General features: G+C 34.4%; 2 protein-coding genes across 4 annotated transcripts; one reads left to right on the top strand and one right to left on the bottom strand.

The window, feature by feature from the left end:
• Positions 1–1235: 1235 nt before the first annotated feature.
• On the top strand, positions 1236–13703 carry LOC7488042 (kinesin-like protein KIN-7K, chloroplastic). Of its 3 annotated transcripts, XM_024587559.2 has the most exons (24): positions 2666–2913; positions 3095–3384; positions 3467–3564; positions 4297–4386; positions 4483–4535; positions 4901–4966; positions 5054–5107; positions 5254–5313; positions 6735–6813; positions 7260–7327; positions 8231–8293; positions 8496–8600; positions 9179–9283; positions 9420–9527; positions 9607–9753; positions 10044–10226; positions 10449–10604; positions 10797–11021; positions 11121–11261; positions 11349–11474; positions 11562–11612; positions 11968–12015; positions 12118–12321; positions 12866–13703. In XM_024587559.2, exons 2-24 carry the CDS (start codon positions 3128–3130, stop codon positions 13421–13423), a joined length of 3045 nt encoding a protein of 1014 aa, XP_024443327.1. In that variant the 5' UTR covers positions 2666–2913; positions 3095–3127; the 3' UTR covers positions 13424–13703. The 3 variants fall into 3 exon arrangements, with proteins under 3 accessions (XP_024443329.1, XP_024443327.1, XP_024443328.1); XM_024587560.2 differs by lacking the exon at positions 2666–2913 and having other exon boundaries at positions 2972–3384; XM_024587561.2 differs by lacking the exons at positions 2666–2913; positions 3095–3384; positions 3467–3564 and adding an exon at positions 1236–1322.
• Positions 13704–16764: 3061 nt separating this feature from the next.
• Positions 16765–17780, bottom strand: LOC7488041 (uncharacterized). The gene has a single exon (XM_002322703.4). It carries the CDS (start codon positions 17584–17586, stop codon positions 17002–17004), a length of 585 nt encoding a protein of 194 aa, XP_002322739.3. The 5' UTR covers positions 17587–17780; the 3' UTR covers positions 16765–17001.
• Positions 17781–19868: the final 2088 nt, after the last annotated feature.

The following is a 19868-nucleotide window of genomic DNA, read 5'->3' as shown; positions in this document are numbered from 1 at the left end:
ATAACGACTGGTAATACCATACTGTTTTTTCGAAAAAAAAATCTCGTTCTAATTTTTATTTATTTATTCTCACCTTAAGAGAAATAAAACTATGTTTAGATTTCATTTTTATTTAAACCTCATTCCTTTCATATATTAGGAATATTAAAACTTTTGTTTCAATTTTACAAAACGATACCTCGAAGAATTGTGAATATGCTTAACTTTTTAAAACCCGGGCCGGCCTGGCGGGTCGACCCGGGACCCGGCCGATCTGAAGCTGGAACCGAGCCGGGTTGAAGAAAAAACAGGGAAAGGAAAAATCCGGTGTGACCCGGTGGATTGACTCAGTCAAAAACCTGGCTGCAACCCGTTGACTTTTGTTTTTACTGAAACGATGTCATTTTAATTTTTTTAAAAAAGAATTGATCCGGGCAACCCGGTCAAAACCTGAAATCTGGGTTTTGGATCGGGTCGGGTCTAAAAACTATGGTAATTTTCGTATATAAGAATTGTGAAAGTGTTGCCAAAATTATGGGTGGAAAAACTGCATGCAGGCTGTTGAAAAGGATACATTTGAGGTTGAACCAATTAAATAATCCACATGAAGCAGCTCACACAATGTGACTGCGTAATGGAATATTAGTGACTTCATGCCCAAAAAATAATAAAAAAAGGTAGCCTTTTTTAACATAATTCTTCCAGGCTGATGACCACCGTAGCAACAAATTGCATTTATCAATTGGAATTGGAGGTTGAATATATAAATATTATTGTCTTGCTTGTTAAAACAACCATTAGATGAATATGATTTGCTTTTTTTATTATTATTGTTGTTGTTGTTGTTTTCAATATCCTCGTCTATTCTTTTATTTCATTACAGATAATCTTTGCTGTTGGAACAACCTTAGTACTGTATGGACCAAAGACCACAATGACAGAAGCTTTCAAACACATGCAAGCTTGGTCTCTTATTCAAATCAAAATTTCTTTAGAGGTTTCAGTGCCGTATGATATTTTGTTCCAACTACATTTTTACAAAAAAAAAATATATATATATATATATATATATAGATATATTTAATTTTAAATTAATTTTTTTATGGTGATTTTATATCCTTTTGATACAATAGTATTTAAAATTAATTTTAAAAAATAAAAATATTTTAAATTATTAGAAGAACATCAAGACAATATCGTGGATGAACATCATGCTTGTTTTTGCTAATTTTTTTTGGTGTTTAGTCCCAGGGAAATTAGGCAAGGAGAAGAGATTGCATGGTATGCAGATGGAGAAACTATCGTGCGTGATGAACATAATCCGTCTATCGCGTATGCTTATGGTAAGTTGTCAAGATTTCTTTGAATGTGTGTTTGTAAAATTGATTGAATCAAGACCATCTCTGAGCACTAAATGACAAGCAGTAAGACGCCGAGGATAAAACATACAATATTTTTCACAGGCAGTAAAATGACAAGCAGTATTGATCTTCGAGTCTCTCGGATTCTAAAATAAGATCACATAATTTATAATAAAAAGAGAGAGAAGAGAGAAACATTGAAACTTTAATAATAACACTATTAATAATAATATTAATAAAATAAATTTAAAAATACTAAAAAAAATCACAAATGATAACAAAAATAAATAGCACAAGTTGTCCAAATTGTAAGCAAATCTAGAGTTTTTCAAATTTTTTTATGGTATTAGAGCTTCTTATAAATTATTAAGATTTTTCTAAAGATACCGGTAATGTTTTTATTAAAGTTTTGATATGTTTTTAGAATCTCTCCAAACTATGTTATTTTTTTAAATATTTTTTTAAACTTTGTTATTTTATCTGTTTTTTTTTTTTTTTCAAAATACTAAAGTAAAAAAAAAGAACACTCCATTGACGGAGCAAGAAATGCATTAAACAATAAACTTCTTACTCTAATCAACAGAAAGTTATATTGTTAACATAAAGAAAAAATTAACAGAAAATCGTTGACAAATCAGATGTGCGAGCTTTAAACAGCCAACACGTATACAACTCCTTATGGGACCCACCCACAGCAGCCCCGCCCTCGACCACCTCTCTCACACGCGACTCCTGTGACTCGTCTTGTTTCCCCGGCAACTCTGTCTCCCTCCCGTTGTCTCAGAAGTATTTTAGAAAAATAAATAAATAAATAAATAAAAACCTTACTTTTCTTTTTTCTTTTTTCTTATATTTATAAAATTACGGTATATGTAAATTCTTTCTTTCGGCTGCCAATCCTTCGCTCTTTTACTATCTACTTTTCTTCTTTTTATATATAACAAAATAAATAACTTAAAGAGAATTAATCATGCTCAAGAGATTGCTCTTTCGCTACGACTAATCAATAAAATGGATAAATTCTGTCAGAAAAATTGATTTAAAATATATCTTGTAAATAATTTTTAAATATTTTTTTTATTAAAAAAAAACTACACTATCTCGAAATAAGGTTATTGCATTTCCTTTCTGACTTTAATGGTGAGCGAATTAGTCCTCAGATTACCTGTAACCTCCTTTTCAAAAAGTTAAGATCTAAAAAAACCAAAAAGGATATAAAATGCAATCAAGCCTTAGATTGAGGGCATCGTCCTCGCTTTCAAGGCAAGAAAAAATAGAAAGCAGAAATAGCTAAAAAAAAAAGAAACAGCAGTGAAAAGAAAGGAAAAAGGGTCTATTATCCACGTTTCTCTCTCTCTCTCTCTCTCTGACTGATGATTGGTGATTATGATGATGTCCTTCTTTCTCACTCTTTAGCTTCCCTCTCCCCCTCTCTAACAATCCAAAACGACCACTCCTCGTTCTCTCTCTCTCTCTCTCTCTCTCTCTCTCTCTCTCTCTCTGTATTTATTTATTTATTTTCTTTTATTATTCTACAATGCTGCAGCTGCTGCTCCTCTAATTTTTTTAAAAGGTAATAATTTCTTACTCTCATTTTATTTTTCTTATACACTAATGCTATTAATATTTTTTTTTTCTCAGCAACCAAACAGACCTACCTCTCTGTCATTTTCTTTCTTCTCAACATTTTCTCAGCTTCCAAACATAATTCTTCAAGTTTTTTTTCTTCTTTTTGTTTCCTCTTGTTTTTACAGTTAATTGGAGGACTGGCTTCGGATTAATTAACAATGGCGACCACACAGGGATCAAAATCAAGAAGATCAAATATAATTAATAATTCAAAGAAAGCAGCAGCGAATTCACCGTCGACATCAACAACATCATCTTCTAAGCAATTTCTAGAGACTTCAATTGACGGTCAAAGCTCGCCTGCATCCTCCTCGGCACTAAGCAAACCACAGTATTTTTACTCTGAAAGTGCTAATTTAGATACTGAAAGATCCAAAGAAAATGTAACTGTCACTGTCCGGTTTCGGCCTCTAAGGTTCGTGCATTTTTTGTAAAGTTTTATTTTCATTTTATTGAAAATAAGTAATGGTTGTTTTTGCTATTTTTTTGGTGTTTAGTCCTAGGGAAATTAGGCAAGGAGAAGAGATTGCGTGGTATGCAGATGGAGAAACTATCGTGCGTAATGAATATAATCCGTCTATCGCGTATGCTTATGGTAAGTTGTTAAGATTTCTTTGAATGTATGTAATTTGTTTGGATGGACAGGAGAGTTAGTTTTGATTGATTGAATTGGAATGGCATTGGTAGTGTAAGCTTGATGCATTTAGGGATTAGTTTATGCGTCGATAGGTAGTTCGAAGTTAAGTTAGAATGTGGTCGAGAACTTGTTTGTTTTTTATTGAATTGATTGAGAGGTGTCTTTTATGGTAATTTTGAAGAAATTAAGCCATATAATGGATTGTTGGTGCTATGAGTTTAATTGGAACTGAAATTGCAATGTTGTCCGAAGTCCATGGCCGCAGGGTAATCAATTCAAAGGTTATATGTTTTTAGTCATTTGTTTGTGAAACTCTGAATGATATTTCCGTAGTTGTTGCATCATGGTGGTGAATGTGAGAACACATTGTAGATGGACTAGCTTTGTGTTTCAATTTTGATAACTGATCTTTCGAAGGCTTTATTGGTACAATAAAGACATTGTTGTTCAGACTATATGGTTATATACTTCTTTTGAGTTTCTAGGAGGATTCTATTCCTCTCAAGTCTCATGCCAGAAACATTACCAAAATCAGAAAGCAAAAAATGTAGGGATTTTTGCTACCCAGGATTAGTTAATAAGCAATTAGTCTCTTCATTTTTTCCCCTTTAGGGATAATAGCCAAATGAACCTTTTTTATATAACACATATTCATTTTATTTTTGTCTATTTACTTTCCCATGCTTTTAGATCGGGTATTCGGTCCTACAACTACAACACGCCATGTATATGATGTTGCTGCGCAGCATGTTGTCAATGGTGCTATGGAAGGGATCAATGGTAAACAAAATAGATATCCCTCTGCTAAGGAACTTCGATTTCTTCATTCCTTTTATGTTTACAATATTTTACCTTTGTTTTTGCATGCTCTTACAGGCACCATTTTTGCTTATGGAGTGACAAGCAGTGGGAAAACCCATACCATGCATGTGAGATTTTACTACCTGAGATACTTTTTTGTTTTACTCTTACGATGCATACAAGATGCATGCAAAATTAAATAGAAATGTCATATATTCCTAATATCTACACACACACATGTATGCATGTATGAATTCAAGGGTGCATATTTCCATGCCTTAAATCTCATAGTATCATTCTTGGATTGAAGGAAAAAAAGAACAAACTATAAATCATTCCCTGCTTACAACTCATGTAATATAAAATGAAAATGCCATATTTTCCTTGGCCTGTATATTTTTGGTTGTTGTCTGTGCAATTGAGGTGGATTATTCATGGCCTGCTTACTAATTTCAAAACACAATGCTTACATTGATCCATATAACAATGGCAGGGGGATCAAAGGTCGCCTGGAATTATACCATTAGCAGTGAAGGATGCTTTTGGTATCATTCAAGAGGTACTTTACAATGAATTTGACCTCTCTATATGACTCTATTTGATCCTAGTTTGAATGCAAGCAATTTAACATTTCTCTTTGCTCTAGACTCCAAACCGAGAGTTCCTTCTCCGTGTTTCATACTTGGAGATCTATAATGAGGTCAGCCGCTTCCCATTCTCTCTAGCTACTGTCTTTATAATACTGCGATAAATCTTCCTTATTCTTACCTTTTATTGTTGGATATGAGCTAGCTCCACTGATGCTCCGTTTAAAACTTCTCTATTATTTGGTGTTCTTCATTTCAGGTTGTTAATGACTTGTTGAATCCAGCAGGACAAAATTTAAGAATAAGAGAAGATGCTCAGGTACTTGCTTACCAACTCCATATTATGTTTTTCTATGCTACCTTCCACACTGATACTATCATGCTCTTGGCAACAACTTTTACAGTTGTTTTAATACCAGAATACAATTAACTATTTGCAGTTGCTTGCCCGACTGCAACTTGCTAGAGTATTTGTTTAACAACTTTGAGTTTTTCGTACATTAAATATAAATATATCAATAAATGCTTAACAATCATCAAGCCTGAAAGCCAAGCAAAGAGGGCCAACAACCATCCAGTATATGTAGTTTTCCCAAAGTTTGGGCATCTTAGTCTTCTCATATCCTTCTATAGTTTATACAACAACATAACCTTACTTTTGGGGCACTTCTATGACTTGACAATCATGTAGTCAAGTAGTCTGCACAAATGCCATTGACATCGTTGCTATTGTTGGCATGGTATTTCAGCTTTTAATGCTTCATTTTCTAGTCTGGATGACATTAAGTTAAGTGGAACAAGTTTTGGCCTATGTTCGAACATTTAATGATTGCACAAAAGGCTCCACATGGTGACACCATTCCCTCAACTGTTACCTATAAATTATGAGACCATATCAATGTAGAGGTGGGCACCATGTCCTGCGAAATTATGAACAGCAGTTCAAAGAGGGCCTCAGATGAATCTAGGTTCTCGTGATGATGGTTTGCCACGTTAAATGAAGAAAAAGTTGTGAGGGCTGTATTTATTTAATAATGAAAATGATGGCAAGACCCACCTCTCTACTACCGAGGCACAACATCAAGTGATAATTCACCTGTGACTGGGAGCTCCCTCTATCATACAATAAATTGTGCAAGGTCTTGGAATATGCATACATCTTATGGTGCAAGCTGCTAGCCTGCTTGTTTCCTTAGGTGGAATGGGCTGTTGCTGGGTGTCTCTTACACTTTTGCTACTGTGGGTTTTCAGTTTGCTGTTTCATTATTTATATCAGTTCACACTCTTGGTTAAGGAATGGGATTTTGAAGCATCTGGTGTTATATGGAGTACTTTGTCTTTGCATCATCAGAGGCAACTCTATCTGTGCTTGCATGGAGCAGTTGATTATCAGAGGCAGCAGATTTTTATTTCTTACTTACATGATATGCTGTAGCTGGTTGAGGAGGACCTCAATGGAAAACTGAATGGTCATGTGCTGGCTGGGCAATTGTCTATACCACTGGTTCCCCATTTATGACAGAATCAGTATCTAGATCATGAGTACCCTTGTATTCTGTCCTCAAAATATTGTTTGGGGGGGGGGGGGGGGCAACTTAATGAAAAATAGGCTGGTAAATGGTATAAATTTCAATTCCTACTATAGAGATTTAATGGATGTAGCCAGCTAATTACTCATAAATGTCAGTTTTAGTTGTTGGAAAGAAGCCTCTTTTAATTTATTTTGATTCTTGCCTGTAGGGAACCTTTGTCGAGGGAATAAAAGAAGAAGTTGTATTATCCCCCGCTCATGCCCTCTCCCTTATAGCAGCTGGAGAAGGTAACTCTCAAGTCACACCATATGCAGTAAGCGCATGATGATTCCAACAACAAAATAATTGTGTTACCAAAACTAATTTAACCCAAAATCTCAAGTTTTTGGAGGGAAAAAAAACTATATAAATTAGAATCTAATTGGCGTATAGCCCTTTAAATTGAATCATTTATGCAAGTAATGAGCCGACATCTATGGAAAATTCTATATTGTATCCTTCAAAAATTGACATGCATTACTTATACTGGTAGAACTGTGAAGGTTAATGCAGTAGGTAATTTTGTTGAAAGTTGACCGGTAGAAAAGGTTACAAATTGGTGAACTCGTTTGTCTTACCACAGATGCTATTTGATTCCCTCCCTTCCTTTATGTTTAGCAAAACTGCAATGTCTACTTCCATGACATCGCAATTCTTTCCGCAGTTTCTTATTGGGATTTTTCTTTTGACACAGAGCACAGACATGTTGGGTCTACAAACTTTAATTTACTCAGCAGCAGGAGCCATACAATATTTACACTGGTATTCCACTATCTTCATGCAGCTCTAGTTGATTGTTGCATTTCATATGCTCTTCCTTTAAGATAATTCTAAGCTTTCCAAGTTTCTTATATTACATTGCATTTGCAAGTGGCTTTTATAGTTCTAGCATACATCTAACCAACTTGCACATGCATATTCATCAACCTGCGTGCTAAACTTATCCATTTTCCTGAAATATTTGAAGATTCACTTATCCACATCTTTTCACCACCTGCCCTCTCGGTGGTCAATATCCAGTCTTTCTGGCAGTTTCTGAATTATGCCTTTGAGTGCAGATAAAAAATCAATGAAAAAGATGAAAAATAAAAAATAAAAAATAAAATCTGTATCTTCTTCGAGATTTCTCAAAGGCACTCCTGAAGCAATGTTAACGATTCTTTCTTATAAATCTCCATATACTCTGAGCTGCCCTATATTGAAACCTGTTGTTGCTGGTACCTTCTCCTTCAATAACTGAGCTTGGGGAAGGAAGAGATAAAGATTTCTAATTTAATAATTCATGCATTCCTTGTCTGCTTAAATTTCATTATTTGTAACATGTCATCATCAAAATGTAATTTGGTTCTTTCCTATCAAGGTCCACAACCTGATTCATGACTTTTTTTATGCATGAATGTTTCAGCCTTAAGAGTATGTTTTAAGGTCATGATTATTCATTCCATATTTGGCATTACCTTCCAAAACGGAAGATGCCTTATGGGGTATAGTTGAATGCTACTCTTCTTTCAATATTGTCACAACTTTAAGTATTGCAGGAAATCATTTTCAACCCTGTTTTGGAATAATACATTTAATCAACTATTGATGATTTGGTCATTTATATATCCATCTCATTGGGTTTTATCCTTTTCCATTAACTGTTTCCAACTATTCTAAATGCAGATAATAGAGAGTAGCCTGTATGGTGAAAATAGCAAAGGAGAGGCTGTAAATTTGTCCCAGCTGGTAATTCCTAAGGCTTATATCTAGAATTGATGTCAAAAGACTTGTTGGTTGCCTTTTTAAGTTTGTCACTGGATTTTTTCCCGTTTCTTGAATTACAACAGCTCTTTCTTCCCCTTGATTTACTATGATTAATGATTTTGCTTGCTATGTTTGATGTCAATAAATTCTTTTTAACTTTTCAATATTGTACTTATACCTGCAGAACCTCATCGATCTGGCAGGTTCTGAAAGCTCGAAGGCTGAAACTACTGGTTTGAGACGGAAAGAAGGATCCTATATTAATAAAAGTTTGTTGACACTTGGAACAGTGAGGCCTCTTAGACCTTTATTATTCATCTGTGCAACAATAGTTGACCACATTCTACATGATATATAATCTTAAAACTATCCTGAGCCAGGAACATGATAGAAAAGGAGAAACCAGTATGACTGGGTTACCTCAAGATTGATTGATTTGTTTTATCTATCTTTTCATGCTTCTAGGTCCATGTGCTTTTAGAGATTTGATATCATAATTTGATATTTATGCTCTTTAAATGTGCCAAGATCTGAATGCACTCTATCCTTCTTTTCCTCTCTCTTTGTCCTTCCCACATGTACATGTACATGCACACCTTGATTGTACGTAAATATGTTCTAATTTTAGAATATCAGGTTTTCACTATCAGCTGCCCCATCGTGTTGGCAAGATATTGTGCTTAATGGAAACCATCAATTTGGTGCCTGTTATTTAGAATTAAATGACCTATGACTTTTATGCCATTATAATTCCTCATGAAAAGATGCTATATGCTTCATTTGATAGTCCCAAATAATTTTCAATCATAAATGATTAAATTGTATGGATAAACTTACCTTGGAATGTGTAATTTGTGACTTGCATAGGTTATATCGAAGTTGACAGATGGGAGAGCCACTCATATTCCATACAGGGACTCAAAATTGACAAGGCTTCTTCAGTCTTCAATAAGTGGTCATGGGCGTGTATCAGTAAGTGCTTGATAAATTTTGGTAAAAGAAAGCACTTGTCTTTTTTTATAATGTGTGGTACTCACACCATTGTCCTTCAGAACAGTTGTTGCTTGCATTTAAGAGACCCATTTTTCATTCCTGTCTGAATAAACAGCTCATTTGCACTGTCACTCCCTCATCAAGTAATTTGGAAGAGACACACAATACTTTAAAATTTGCCCACCGTGCAAAGCACATTGAGATTCAAGCAGCACAGAACAAGGTAGTTTTCCATAGATTGTATGCATTCGTTCAAACAATCTCATTTGCCAACATTTGAAATAATGTTTAATAATTCACAGATTATTGATGAGAAATCGCTTATCAAGAAGTACCAAAATGAGATACGCTGTTTAAAGGAAGAGTTGGAACAATTGAAAAGGGGTATTGTGACAGTTCCTCAATTGAATGACATTGTAGAAGATGACATTGTCCTCCTCAAGCAGAAGGTACTTCATAGAGAGTTCTACCATCACATGAACATTCTTTCTTAATTTTATAAGATTTTCAAAAGATAACTGGAAGATTTAATTTATGTCATGTTTGATATGAATGTTAGTTTATTGTAGTCCTTTTCTCAGTGCAACATTATCATTTGTTGTTTTTGTTTTTCTCCTTACTTTTTCATCTTGTTTCCCAATGTTGGACATGACATAGTTGATGCATAATGGTCTGATACATTTAGTCTATTTAACTAGCATTATGATACAATTTCCTTGATTGGATTTTAAATATAAAGCTAGAAGATGGTCAAGTGAAACTGCAATCAAGATTGGAACAAGAAGAGGAAGCTAAAGCAGCTCTATTGAGCAGAATACAGCGGTTGACAAAGTTAATTTTGGTGTCCACAAAAGCTTCACATCCATCAAGGATCTCTCACCGCCCAGGTCCAAGGAGGAGACATTCCTTTGGCGAAGAAGAGGTATGAAGAGCGAATTTGTTTGATTTCATTTGTATTTCAATCTATTTTTCTTTTGGACTATGACTTAATTCTTGTATAAAATGTTGGATAATGGCTTTTATTTCTACTATTTCCTAGTCTGGAACTCTTAAGGGGTAGAGTGAGCCTCTGTATACCAGGGTTTTACCCCCATTGTTTGCACTTGCTTTTATCCGATTGTGGTTGTTTATGTGTAATTTGCAGCTTGCATACCTACCGTACAAGAGGCGGGACTTGATATTGGATGACGAAAACATTGACCCGTATGTTTCTCTAGAAGGGAATACTGAAAGTGTAGATGAGACACTGAAAGAGAAGAAAACCCGAAAGCATGGGTTGCTGAACTGGTTAAAGCTACGGGTATGCATAGCTAAAAGTTTTTATGCATGTTTTACTTGAGTTTAACTGGTTCTCTTGTAAAACTAGTTAAACTTGTCATTATAACGAGTGATCCTTAATTGATTGGAAGTGCTCTGCTTTTGTAAAATTCAGCTCTAGTACATTTGAATTCAATTTGCTTTTATCTCAAAAATATTTATCGCCCTTGATTAGAAACGAGATAGTGGGTTGGGAATGAGCACCAGTGACAAATCAAGTGGAGTTAAATCTAATGGTGCACCTTCAACACATCAAGCAGAAAATTGCAATTATCATACAGAATCCAGACTTTCACATCCTTCACTTACAGAAAGCTCTCCATCAGCTGATCTTCTATCTGAGGTCAGGCAGGATAGAGAGGTTCCTGAGGACAATTTCCTTGGGCAAGAAACTCCTTCGGTATGCTAATGGTCCTTTCATTTACTTGTGTTATCTTTCTGGTTGGGGATGCCTTATGGTGGTCTGCATGCTTAATTTTCATGCTTTCCTTATTTTTAGACTAGCATACAAACAAGTGATCAGATTGATCTTCTAAGGGAGCAGCAGAAAATTTTATCTGGAGAGGTGGCACTCCATTCAAGTGCTTTGAAGCGATTATCTGAGGAGGCTTCAAGGAATCCCCAGAAGGAACAGATTCAGGTATTTGGCTGTTTCTATACCTCCTTTCATTATTATTTGCTCTTGACGAACTGAGAAATTTCACTTTGTCGTACTTTTGCATTCAAGTTGGAGATGAAGAAGTTGAGTGATGAAATCAAGGTGAAGAATGCACAAATAGCTTTGTTGGAAAAGCAAATTGCTGATTCCATCATGGCCTCTCACAACAATATGGATAACTTGGAAGCATCACAAGTAAGTTTAGTTCCTTTATGGTAGCACAAACTCCTCATGTATGGCTTCAAGTCCACCTTTAAGCTTTTTGTCCTTGTGTGCTTGCAGACGATTGCTGAACTGACAGCGCAGTTGAATGAGAAGTCATTTGAACTTGAGGTGATCTACCTATACAGTTTGACCTGAGAAAAATTGTATTAGCTTGGCACTGCATATAAAAACATGTTTGATAACCAATTGAAAAAATCATTTGAGCTTGTTTGTTAAGACTAATTGGAAAACTTTTCATCCTCCATCTTAAGTTCATTTGCATAACAAATTGGAGTCATCAATGAAAACAGTACACATTATAGTCATGGGTTAGTTCCTAAGTTGTGTGAGCTTATTTAATAATGGTAATATTTTTTTATTTTATTTTATTTTTTGTCAATTATCCATACTTGTGGTCTTCTTTTGGACATCTGATTTTATTAATCTGGTCTGATGATTGTTGTGTTGCTGTTTACCATTTCAGGTTAAAGCAGCAGATAATCGTATAATTCAAGAGCAGCTCAATGAAAAGGTCAAAAAGTTGACAATTATATATATATATATATAGCTTTCACTGTCTTGCAAGTTGTGTTATCAGTTTATGGCCGGCTGTAACTTGATATTGTGTCTCCAGATCTGTGAATGTGAAGGATTGCAGGAAACAGTAGTCTCTTTGAAGCAGCAGCTCTCAGATGCACTGGAGTCGAAAAAGCTTAGCCCTCTAGCAAGTTACTCTCAACGAATTTCCGAACTAAAAAGTTTTCATGCACAGCATCATGGGGACAGGGAAACTGCAGCATCAAAAGATAGAAATGAAGATTTGCTTCTACAAGCACAGGTTTGTATTTAAACCTTTTGGCACCCCAATCAAGTATTATTTTGATTGCTAGAGCACTATTTCCTTTTATCGTGCTTCCCCACCTAGAAAGAAATTAAGAAAGGAAAATTGTATTCTAAATTCCGGTGCTAAATTTTCTGATAATACCATTGAAATGTTAACAAGTTTCTCATGTCTTACGAAACCAAAATAGAACCTTGTAGACCTTGAGGATCACCGTCTCTAGGAAACTATGTATCGAGCATAGCACGTAGCCTAGCAGATGAAAGCGAGGTTTGTTGTTCTATTGAAGCTAAACAAATTATTTGCATGAAGAAATGTATTCTTCTGCCATTTGTACTTATGGTGGATTGTCAAGAAAAATAAGCTTTTGGCAAATTGCAGACATATAGTTGGAAAATTCTATGCCTGGCTTTTTGTAGATCTTCATACTTTGTTTTTATTAGTGGCAAATTTCACAGCATAATTTCCATTATTTGATGCCTTTGAAGTTTCATTTCTCATACTAGTACAACAAGTTGAATCATTGCTTTTCCTTGATCAGACCACTGAGATAGAAGAACTGAAGCAAAAAGCTGCTGCACTAACAGAATCGAAAGAGCAGTTAGAAACTCAGAACCAAAAATTGGCTGAGGAGAGTTCATATGCCAAAGGGCTAGCCTCAGCTGCTGCTGTTGAGCTCAAGGCATTATCAGAAGAAGTTGCCAAGCTCATGAATCATAATGAGAGATTAACTGCTGAGTTGACAGCATTGAAGAACTCGCCCACTCAGCGTAGAACTGGCAGTACTGTTCGCAATGGCCGAAGAGACAATCACATGAAACGCCAAGACCAAGTTGGGGCAGCCTCGGAACTCAAGAGAGAGTTCGCCGTGAGTCGAGAAAGAGAACTTCAATACGAAGCTGCCCTTATCGAGAAGGATCAAAGAGAGACTGAACTTCAAAGGAAAGTCGAGGAATCCAAACAAAGAGAATCCTATCTGGAAAATGAACTTGCCAACATGTGGGTTCTCGTTGCAAAGCTGAAGAAATCCCAAGGAGCTGAGATGGACCAAAGAGCTGAAATGGATGGCTCCGAGACAACTGACGGTTTTGGAATCTGAATTTTAACAAAGAGTGACGATTTAAGGCTTTTGAGGGAGTCACATAACAGTCTTCAGGTAGTCGGCTTGAGAGTCTAGTGTGTAGAGAATTGTGTTGTGCATAGCTCATTCCAAGTTAGGAGTGTTTGTGTATTTGAAATGATGCTTTTATTGGTACTTGAAATACGTTGATCTAAATTTGAGCCTGTCTGTTAATATTTGTATGAACTAATAACAGTGGTTGGTTCAGGTGGATCCAATTGTGAATGCTATATCAAGCAAAGTTTGTGTGTGTGTGTAATTGAAGTGTTAAAAAAGATTAAAACTAAGTGACCCTGTGAAGAATAATTTGAGAATTAAAGTCAAAAGAACGCAAGCGCACAACAAATAAGATGATTTAAAAGAGAGAGGGAACGTGAGACGGACATCAGAATTTTATACTAGTTCTCCAGGTTGCCCCTCGGAGGGAGTATTACTACATTCTTACAAATCTTTGTATCAACTGTCAAATATTCTTAATCACTTAAATTCATTCGAGGGACTGCCACCCATCGTCATAATAATGAATAGAGTTTCTAAATAAATAAAAAACCATGATCCACTTTTAAAGAATTCTCTGTATTGGTTGAGATCCTTCCTTCGACTTCGAGCTATAAAAGAAAAGGATTTCTTAAACTTGAAAGATGTTCAAGGAATTTAGATTATCCAAGATCACTTCACGATCAATCTCGTCACTTTGATTGTTCCTTGAGAGTTTATTTTTGATGAGACATCGCTTTGATTTTGTCCAAACTTTTTTATTTTTTAACATGCTTTCCCATTTTTTGCTTTTGTTTTTTAGTGTGCGAGTGATTTTAGTAAAAGTTTATTGAACACAAACTTTTCAAGCTAAAAAAAACTAGCAAGAGATATATATTTTGTTTATGATTAGGAAGGGGAAAAAAAGAAAGTCATTCTTCATTTCAAACACTCTCAACCGACATGATTTGTTTAGGCTTTACAGAGAATTTATTGATGTGCATCTATAACTTTTGAACTTTCCATGACTTGTCGTTCATAGCAATCGTTATATGTAGGAGCAAGATAAATGGTCCAGTATACCTGTTTTTCATTAAAATTTAAATTTTGTTATTTGATTTGATTTTTTTTTTTTTTAGTGTTTTTAGCTATATTCTAATATCAAAATTAATTATTTTTTTAAAAAAATATTATTTTAATATTTTTAAAAATAAAAAATACTTTAAAAAACAATTATTACTACGTGTCCTTGGAACATGCACTAAACAAATTTCGAGTTCAACAAAATAAAGAATTAATCCGATTATATTCAATTAATCTAATCAATATCTATTCCAGTTAAATGTTGACTTTGAAAAAAAAAACAAAATCACTTGGAACCTATCCTAAAAAACATTATCAACCCACTAAGACCAGCATATGCTTAATGGGTTAATCCATGACCCAACAACCCAGATCCTTGGCTGGTCAGCCACCTAGCCGGCTTTAGGGGCTATGGTCCTCGAGTCTATGCTACACACTAAAGGCTGAATATATCTTGTATGCAGCCACAAACCCTTTTGCCCTCACAAGCCTTGGTGAATTTTCAATTGAAAAGCATCCTACACCAAAATACTAAACATATTCAATTGAAAAACACCCTACACCAAAATACCAAACATACAAGATGCAGTTCTGTTTCTCAATCACTTCGTGCATTGGACTGTGTCTATTCAGCAATTACGAAATGCTTCTGTCCTGCCTTCAGAAGACTATATAGTAATCAGTAATCTTCAAAAGTGGAAAGTCCTGTGGTAATAGAGTTGATCGGAACAGAAGTATCTGAATGCCATGCACAATGCCAACTACTAACCAGAAAATCCCGGAGCAAAGCCTTAGTTCTGTTTCTCAATCACTTCGTGCATTGGACTGTGTCTATTCAGCAATTACGAAATGCTTCTGTCCTGCCTTCAGAAGACTATATAGTAATCAGTAATCTTCAAAAGTGGAAAGTCCTGTGGTAATAGAGTTGATCGGAACAGAAGTATCTGAATGCCATGCACAATGCCAACTACTAACCAGAAAATCCCGGAGCAAAGCCTTGCATAAACTTTCTCCCGGCTATGCGAAATCATTTTCCAATAAAGATTAAAAGGCATGGGAGAAGTTTTACAAAATATGGACTTTAAGCATCCAGAACCACAAGGGAACCACACCAACTCGTTAGTTCCATTGCAAATTTGCAAGAAAACTTATAAAGATGCACCTCCTATACAGCACGGAATCTGTAAATTCAGAGCAGTGAAAATGTTTGAAACATCATTTGAATTAGAATGGTTATGTTTAAGAACACATTTAAAGATAGAATGGCTTAAAAAGGACACTTTTATTCCTCCACTCGACTTCCCAAAATGTCCCTTAACAAGTGTCATCCCCATGCTATCTAACTCGATGTGTGTTTGGTAATGCGGTATATTGTGTTTTTCAAATGTACTTTTCAATTGAAAACACATCAAAATAATTTTTTTATTTTTGACATCGCACATCAAAATCATTGAAAAACACCTAAAAATTTGTTTTTTCAGGCGAAAAGCAGGTTGCACGCATTACCAAACACACCTTCAAACCACATCATACAGATACCAAAGGTGCATTTTAAGCCACAAAACAATCATTCTGATCTTGGAAACCAAGAAAGGGTAATCTATAATGAAAAATAAATAGGGATGCACAACTTTCATAAATCAGTAAAATCAACTTCAGATTTGAACCTCATCCTACCAGTTAAATCACAGAAAAAGTAAAGGTAAAGCTAGGCTTCTTCTAAACCACTAAATTTTAACTTTCAAGTAATCAATAATCCGTATTAATTTTACCATTGAAGATCTCTGTCCTTGAATCTTAATCACTACATATAGCTGTTCAATTCAGAATGTTAAACCAAGAACAACAATAAGCACCTAAAATTCTTGGTTTCCATACGTATTCTAAGCTTTCAACAACTCTTTGTTTGATAAACGGAGAAATATATAAACGGCACATCCAAGCTCTAAATAAATGATCTTAAATATTTGCATGACTAACATACTTTTATCAGATAATAAATAAAAGCCTAAAAGGCACTACATTTATGGCAAGCAAAAAAAAACCATCGCAAGGGGGTAACTTTGTATGCTAATTTGTTAAATGAATTAAGATTCTAATTATTAAACAAAATTTAGCTAAACAAATTACAATCTCACTGTAACATACAACGCAATCAAAACAATTGAAAATCTTCTAGTTCATAAAATAAAATAAAAACATAAATGATGATAATTAAACAATTTCCATCAACAATAAAAACATCACATAATCAAGATAACTGAGCAGATAAATCTAATTTATTAGACTAATAATCAACGGTTGAATTCAATCCAACCATAATTAAACGGCGATAGATCATAATTTCAGTCAAGTTCTAAGAACCCATTATCAAATTATTATCCAACAACAACAATAATAATTTCTCATTCGAAGAGAATCGTAGAATTCATAATCTAAATCGAAAAAAAACTAAAAATCCATCAAATTAAACAAAAACAAACCCGAAGATGGATGAATCAATTGGTCTTGGTATCAGGAAGGGGGAGAAAACCAGCACCAGGAGCAGAACCACGAGGCGGAGAAAACCCAAGAAACTTCTGCAAATTAGTACGAATACTAATGGAACACAAAAAATACAAGAAAGCCATGGAGCAGTCGGTGGAATCAGTCCCAGGTAACCCTCTATGACTCATCTTCATAACAAGAGTGATAGGCTGAAAGGGCAATTTGGCAACAGCTTTACCTTCAAAGAGCGAATTCAAAAGCCCAAAAACAACGATCAAAACTAAAGCAACGACAGCCCCAGATTTGAATTTGAAAAGGGACAAGTCACGGCTTGATTCTTTCAAAGAAGATTCGACACGGTCGATTTTCTTGGTTTTGGATTTCTTGGTGGTGATTTTAGCGGTATCGGTTTTCATGGTTTCGAGTTTTTTAGAGGCTTTGTCGATGGAGGATTTGAGAGATTTGTAAGAGTTTGTTCGGTAAATAAGGATCCATGAAATGGTTTCGCAGATAATAGCAGTGCAGATTGAGATTCCGACAACTGTTAAGCTGTCTGAGTATTTCGATGAGGAGAGGAAGAACTGCGGGGTAGCCATTGAGATTCTCGAGAGTCAGAGAGATGGCTTGTTCTTGATGGATGGAGGAGTCCGATTCGTGTTGTGTGTGATTTTGACTTAAGGGGGTGTTTGGTGTCCTGTTAAGTGGGGGATTTTTGGGTGGTAATTTCCAACAACAAATCCTTCTTTATTTCAGAAACAGCCACCTATAGTCTTCTGCTCAGGAGTCTAGTCAACTATTCCTGAATTACAACCACCACCCCCCCCCCCCCCTGATTATTTTATCTGGAATTCACCTCCAATTTATGAATATTATTTTTTTTTAACAAAACACATTTAAATATAGTATGAAAAAATATTTTGAGCTGTTTATACTCTCTTCTTTTTTCTTTACACTCAAACTAGATATCCAAAAAAAAAAATTTATTCTCACACAATTTTCTAACATCAAAATAGTAATAATATAAAAGGTATTATACTTACCATCTAAACTCATGTCATAATTTTTATTTTTTTATTTTTTATGATAAGTGTGATTTAAACTCAATTCTCCCTTCTTTTTTCTTTAACAGAGTGTCATTAAACTAAACAATTAATGATCTAAATTTTTTATTAAACTCGTTTTAATATAATCTATTTTATTTATAATATTAACTTATCTTCTTCTAAATACCATGAGAAAAATCTTTAAGGATATTTTTGTGAATACACCATATTAAATGACATTTCTAATGAATACTTTTGCACAAATCTAGGTAATTAGTGTGCTTCAATTCATGCTTAGATGAATCACAATTTGTTTTTTAAAAAATTAGGGCTTACAATCCTAAAAAATTTAAATTAATCGAGAAAGAATAGACTTAATGAAGTTGTAATACAAAATCAAATACAAATCAATAGAGGGTCATTAATAATTCAGTGATCAATATCTAAATAACTTTCAAACAACCTAAAATTAGCTACCAAATTAGCTTTCTAAAATACTTGTTGTACTTTAATCTCTCACTGTCTTGCCAACAATTTTATGGCCTTGCTATTAACATATGGTTTGAATATATTTTCACAGTTTTTTTTTTGTTATAAAATCTATAACAAGAATAGAATTTGACTCCAAAATTAACTTACTATTACTCAACACCCATGCAAGTTCTAACCTAATAATTATCACTCACGGTTTAACTTTGATCAATGAACAAATTTCGATGTTGATAACAAAACCAATAATCTAAGTTCTAAAAATATCTCGAAGAAGTTCTCCTGCTCTGACATTACTCGGGTCACTTTTGCTACAACCATCCCTATTTAATTTTGTCCACTCCAACTAGGAATATTTCTAGCCAACCATACAAACTTGTTTACTTTTATTTGAATGACCAACTATAGTCTCATTAGTATCCTTGATATTTGCCACAAAACACTTGATAGCATTTAATGGGTTAGAATGAAAAATAGCTTCCTTGTTAAAAATTCTCAAGTTCCTCCATTTCCATAAATATCATATAGCAATCCCAGACAATATTGCCCATAGAACTTTTTTTTTGCTGTATTAACTAGATGTCAGATTATTTATTAACCACTGGTTTAAATCTACATTGAAAAATTTTAACCTATCATTGCACTTGACTAACATTTTTCATACCATATGAGTAAAATAACAATCTCTCAATACATAAATTACATTGTCCATTTTCAATTGACAATTAGGATCTTCAGTCAGGTTTCTACGTACTCAATTCTCATTCGTTAATAGGCTATTATGTGCAACAGTCCATATAAATATCTTAATATGTTCTAGCCCATTCCATTTCCAAATTAGTTTTCAAATTGGCTTTATGTAGCATTTTTGGTTCAATGTCTCCACCTTGACAACATAAGCAGACCGAATAGAAAATATATCATTAGAAGAATTGCGCCAAAAGCTGAATCACTTTCCATTATATTAGTTGAAGGGGGATAGCTAGCCATAACCATTACCACCTGCATTGGAATTAAATGAGCAAACTCTTCCCACCTCTATTAATTAGTAATGGAAACCATCTCAACAACAGTCGCATTTAATATCTCTTTCGGTATCTCTTGCAAAACATGATTGATTAATGGCCCAAATCCTTTCAACCATTTATCCTTCCAAAACTAAATATCTGCTCCATTACCAATAGACCAATCCACGACATCAATAACTTAAGGCTAAAATTTACATATTATTTTCCATAATAAGGAGTCTCTATCTTTAGCTTGAATATTAGGAATGCAAACATTCGACTTGATATATTTTCCTTGTAAAACACTCAACCTAAAGACTAGTGTTATTATGTATAATG

This window comes from Populus trichocarpa, chromosome 16 (assembly GCF_000002775.5).
Source record: "Populus trichocarpa isolate Nisqually-1 chromosome 16, P.trichocarpa_v4.1, whole genome shotgun sequence".
Lineage (NCBI taxonomy): Eukaryota > Viridiplantae > Streptophyta > Magnoliopsida > Malpighiales > Salicaceae > Populus > Populus trichocarpa.
The sequence above is the reverse complement of the archived record's forward strand: the minus strand, read 5'-3'. Positions and strand labels throughout refer to the sequence as shown.

Bases quoted from the DNA above. Each gene is read 5' to 3' on its own strand.
- LOC7488042 (XM_024587559.2), top strand. From the start codon at position 3,128: ATGGCGACCACACAGGGATCAAAATCAAGAAGATCAAATATAATTAAT. The intron at 4,967-5,053 runs GTACTTTACAAT...TCTTTGCTCTAG, and splicing joins CTTTTGGTATCATTCAAGAG to ACTCCAAACCGAGAGTTCCT. The intron at 9,754-10,043 runs GTACTTCATAGA...TTAAATATAAAG, and splicing joins TTGTCCTCCTCAAGCAGAAG to CTAGAAGATGGTCAAGTGAA.
- LOC7488041 (XM_002322703.4), bottom strand. From the start codon at position 17,586: ATGGCTACCCCGCAGTTCTTCCTCTCCTCATCGAAATACTCAGACAGC.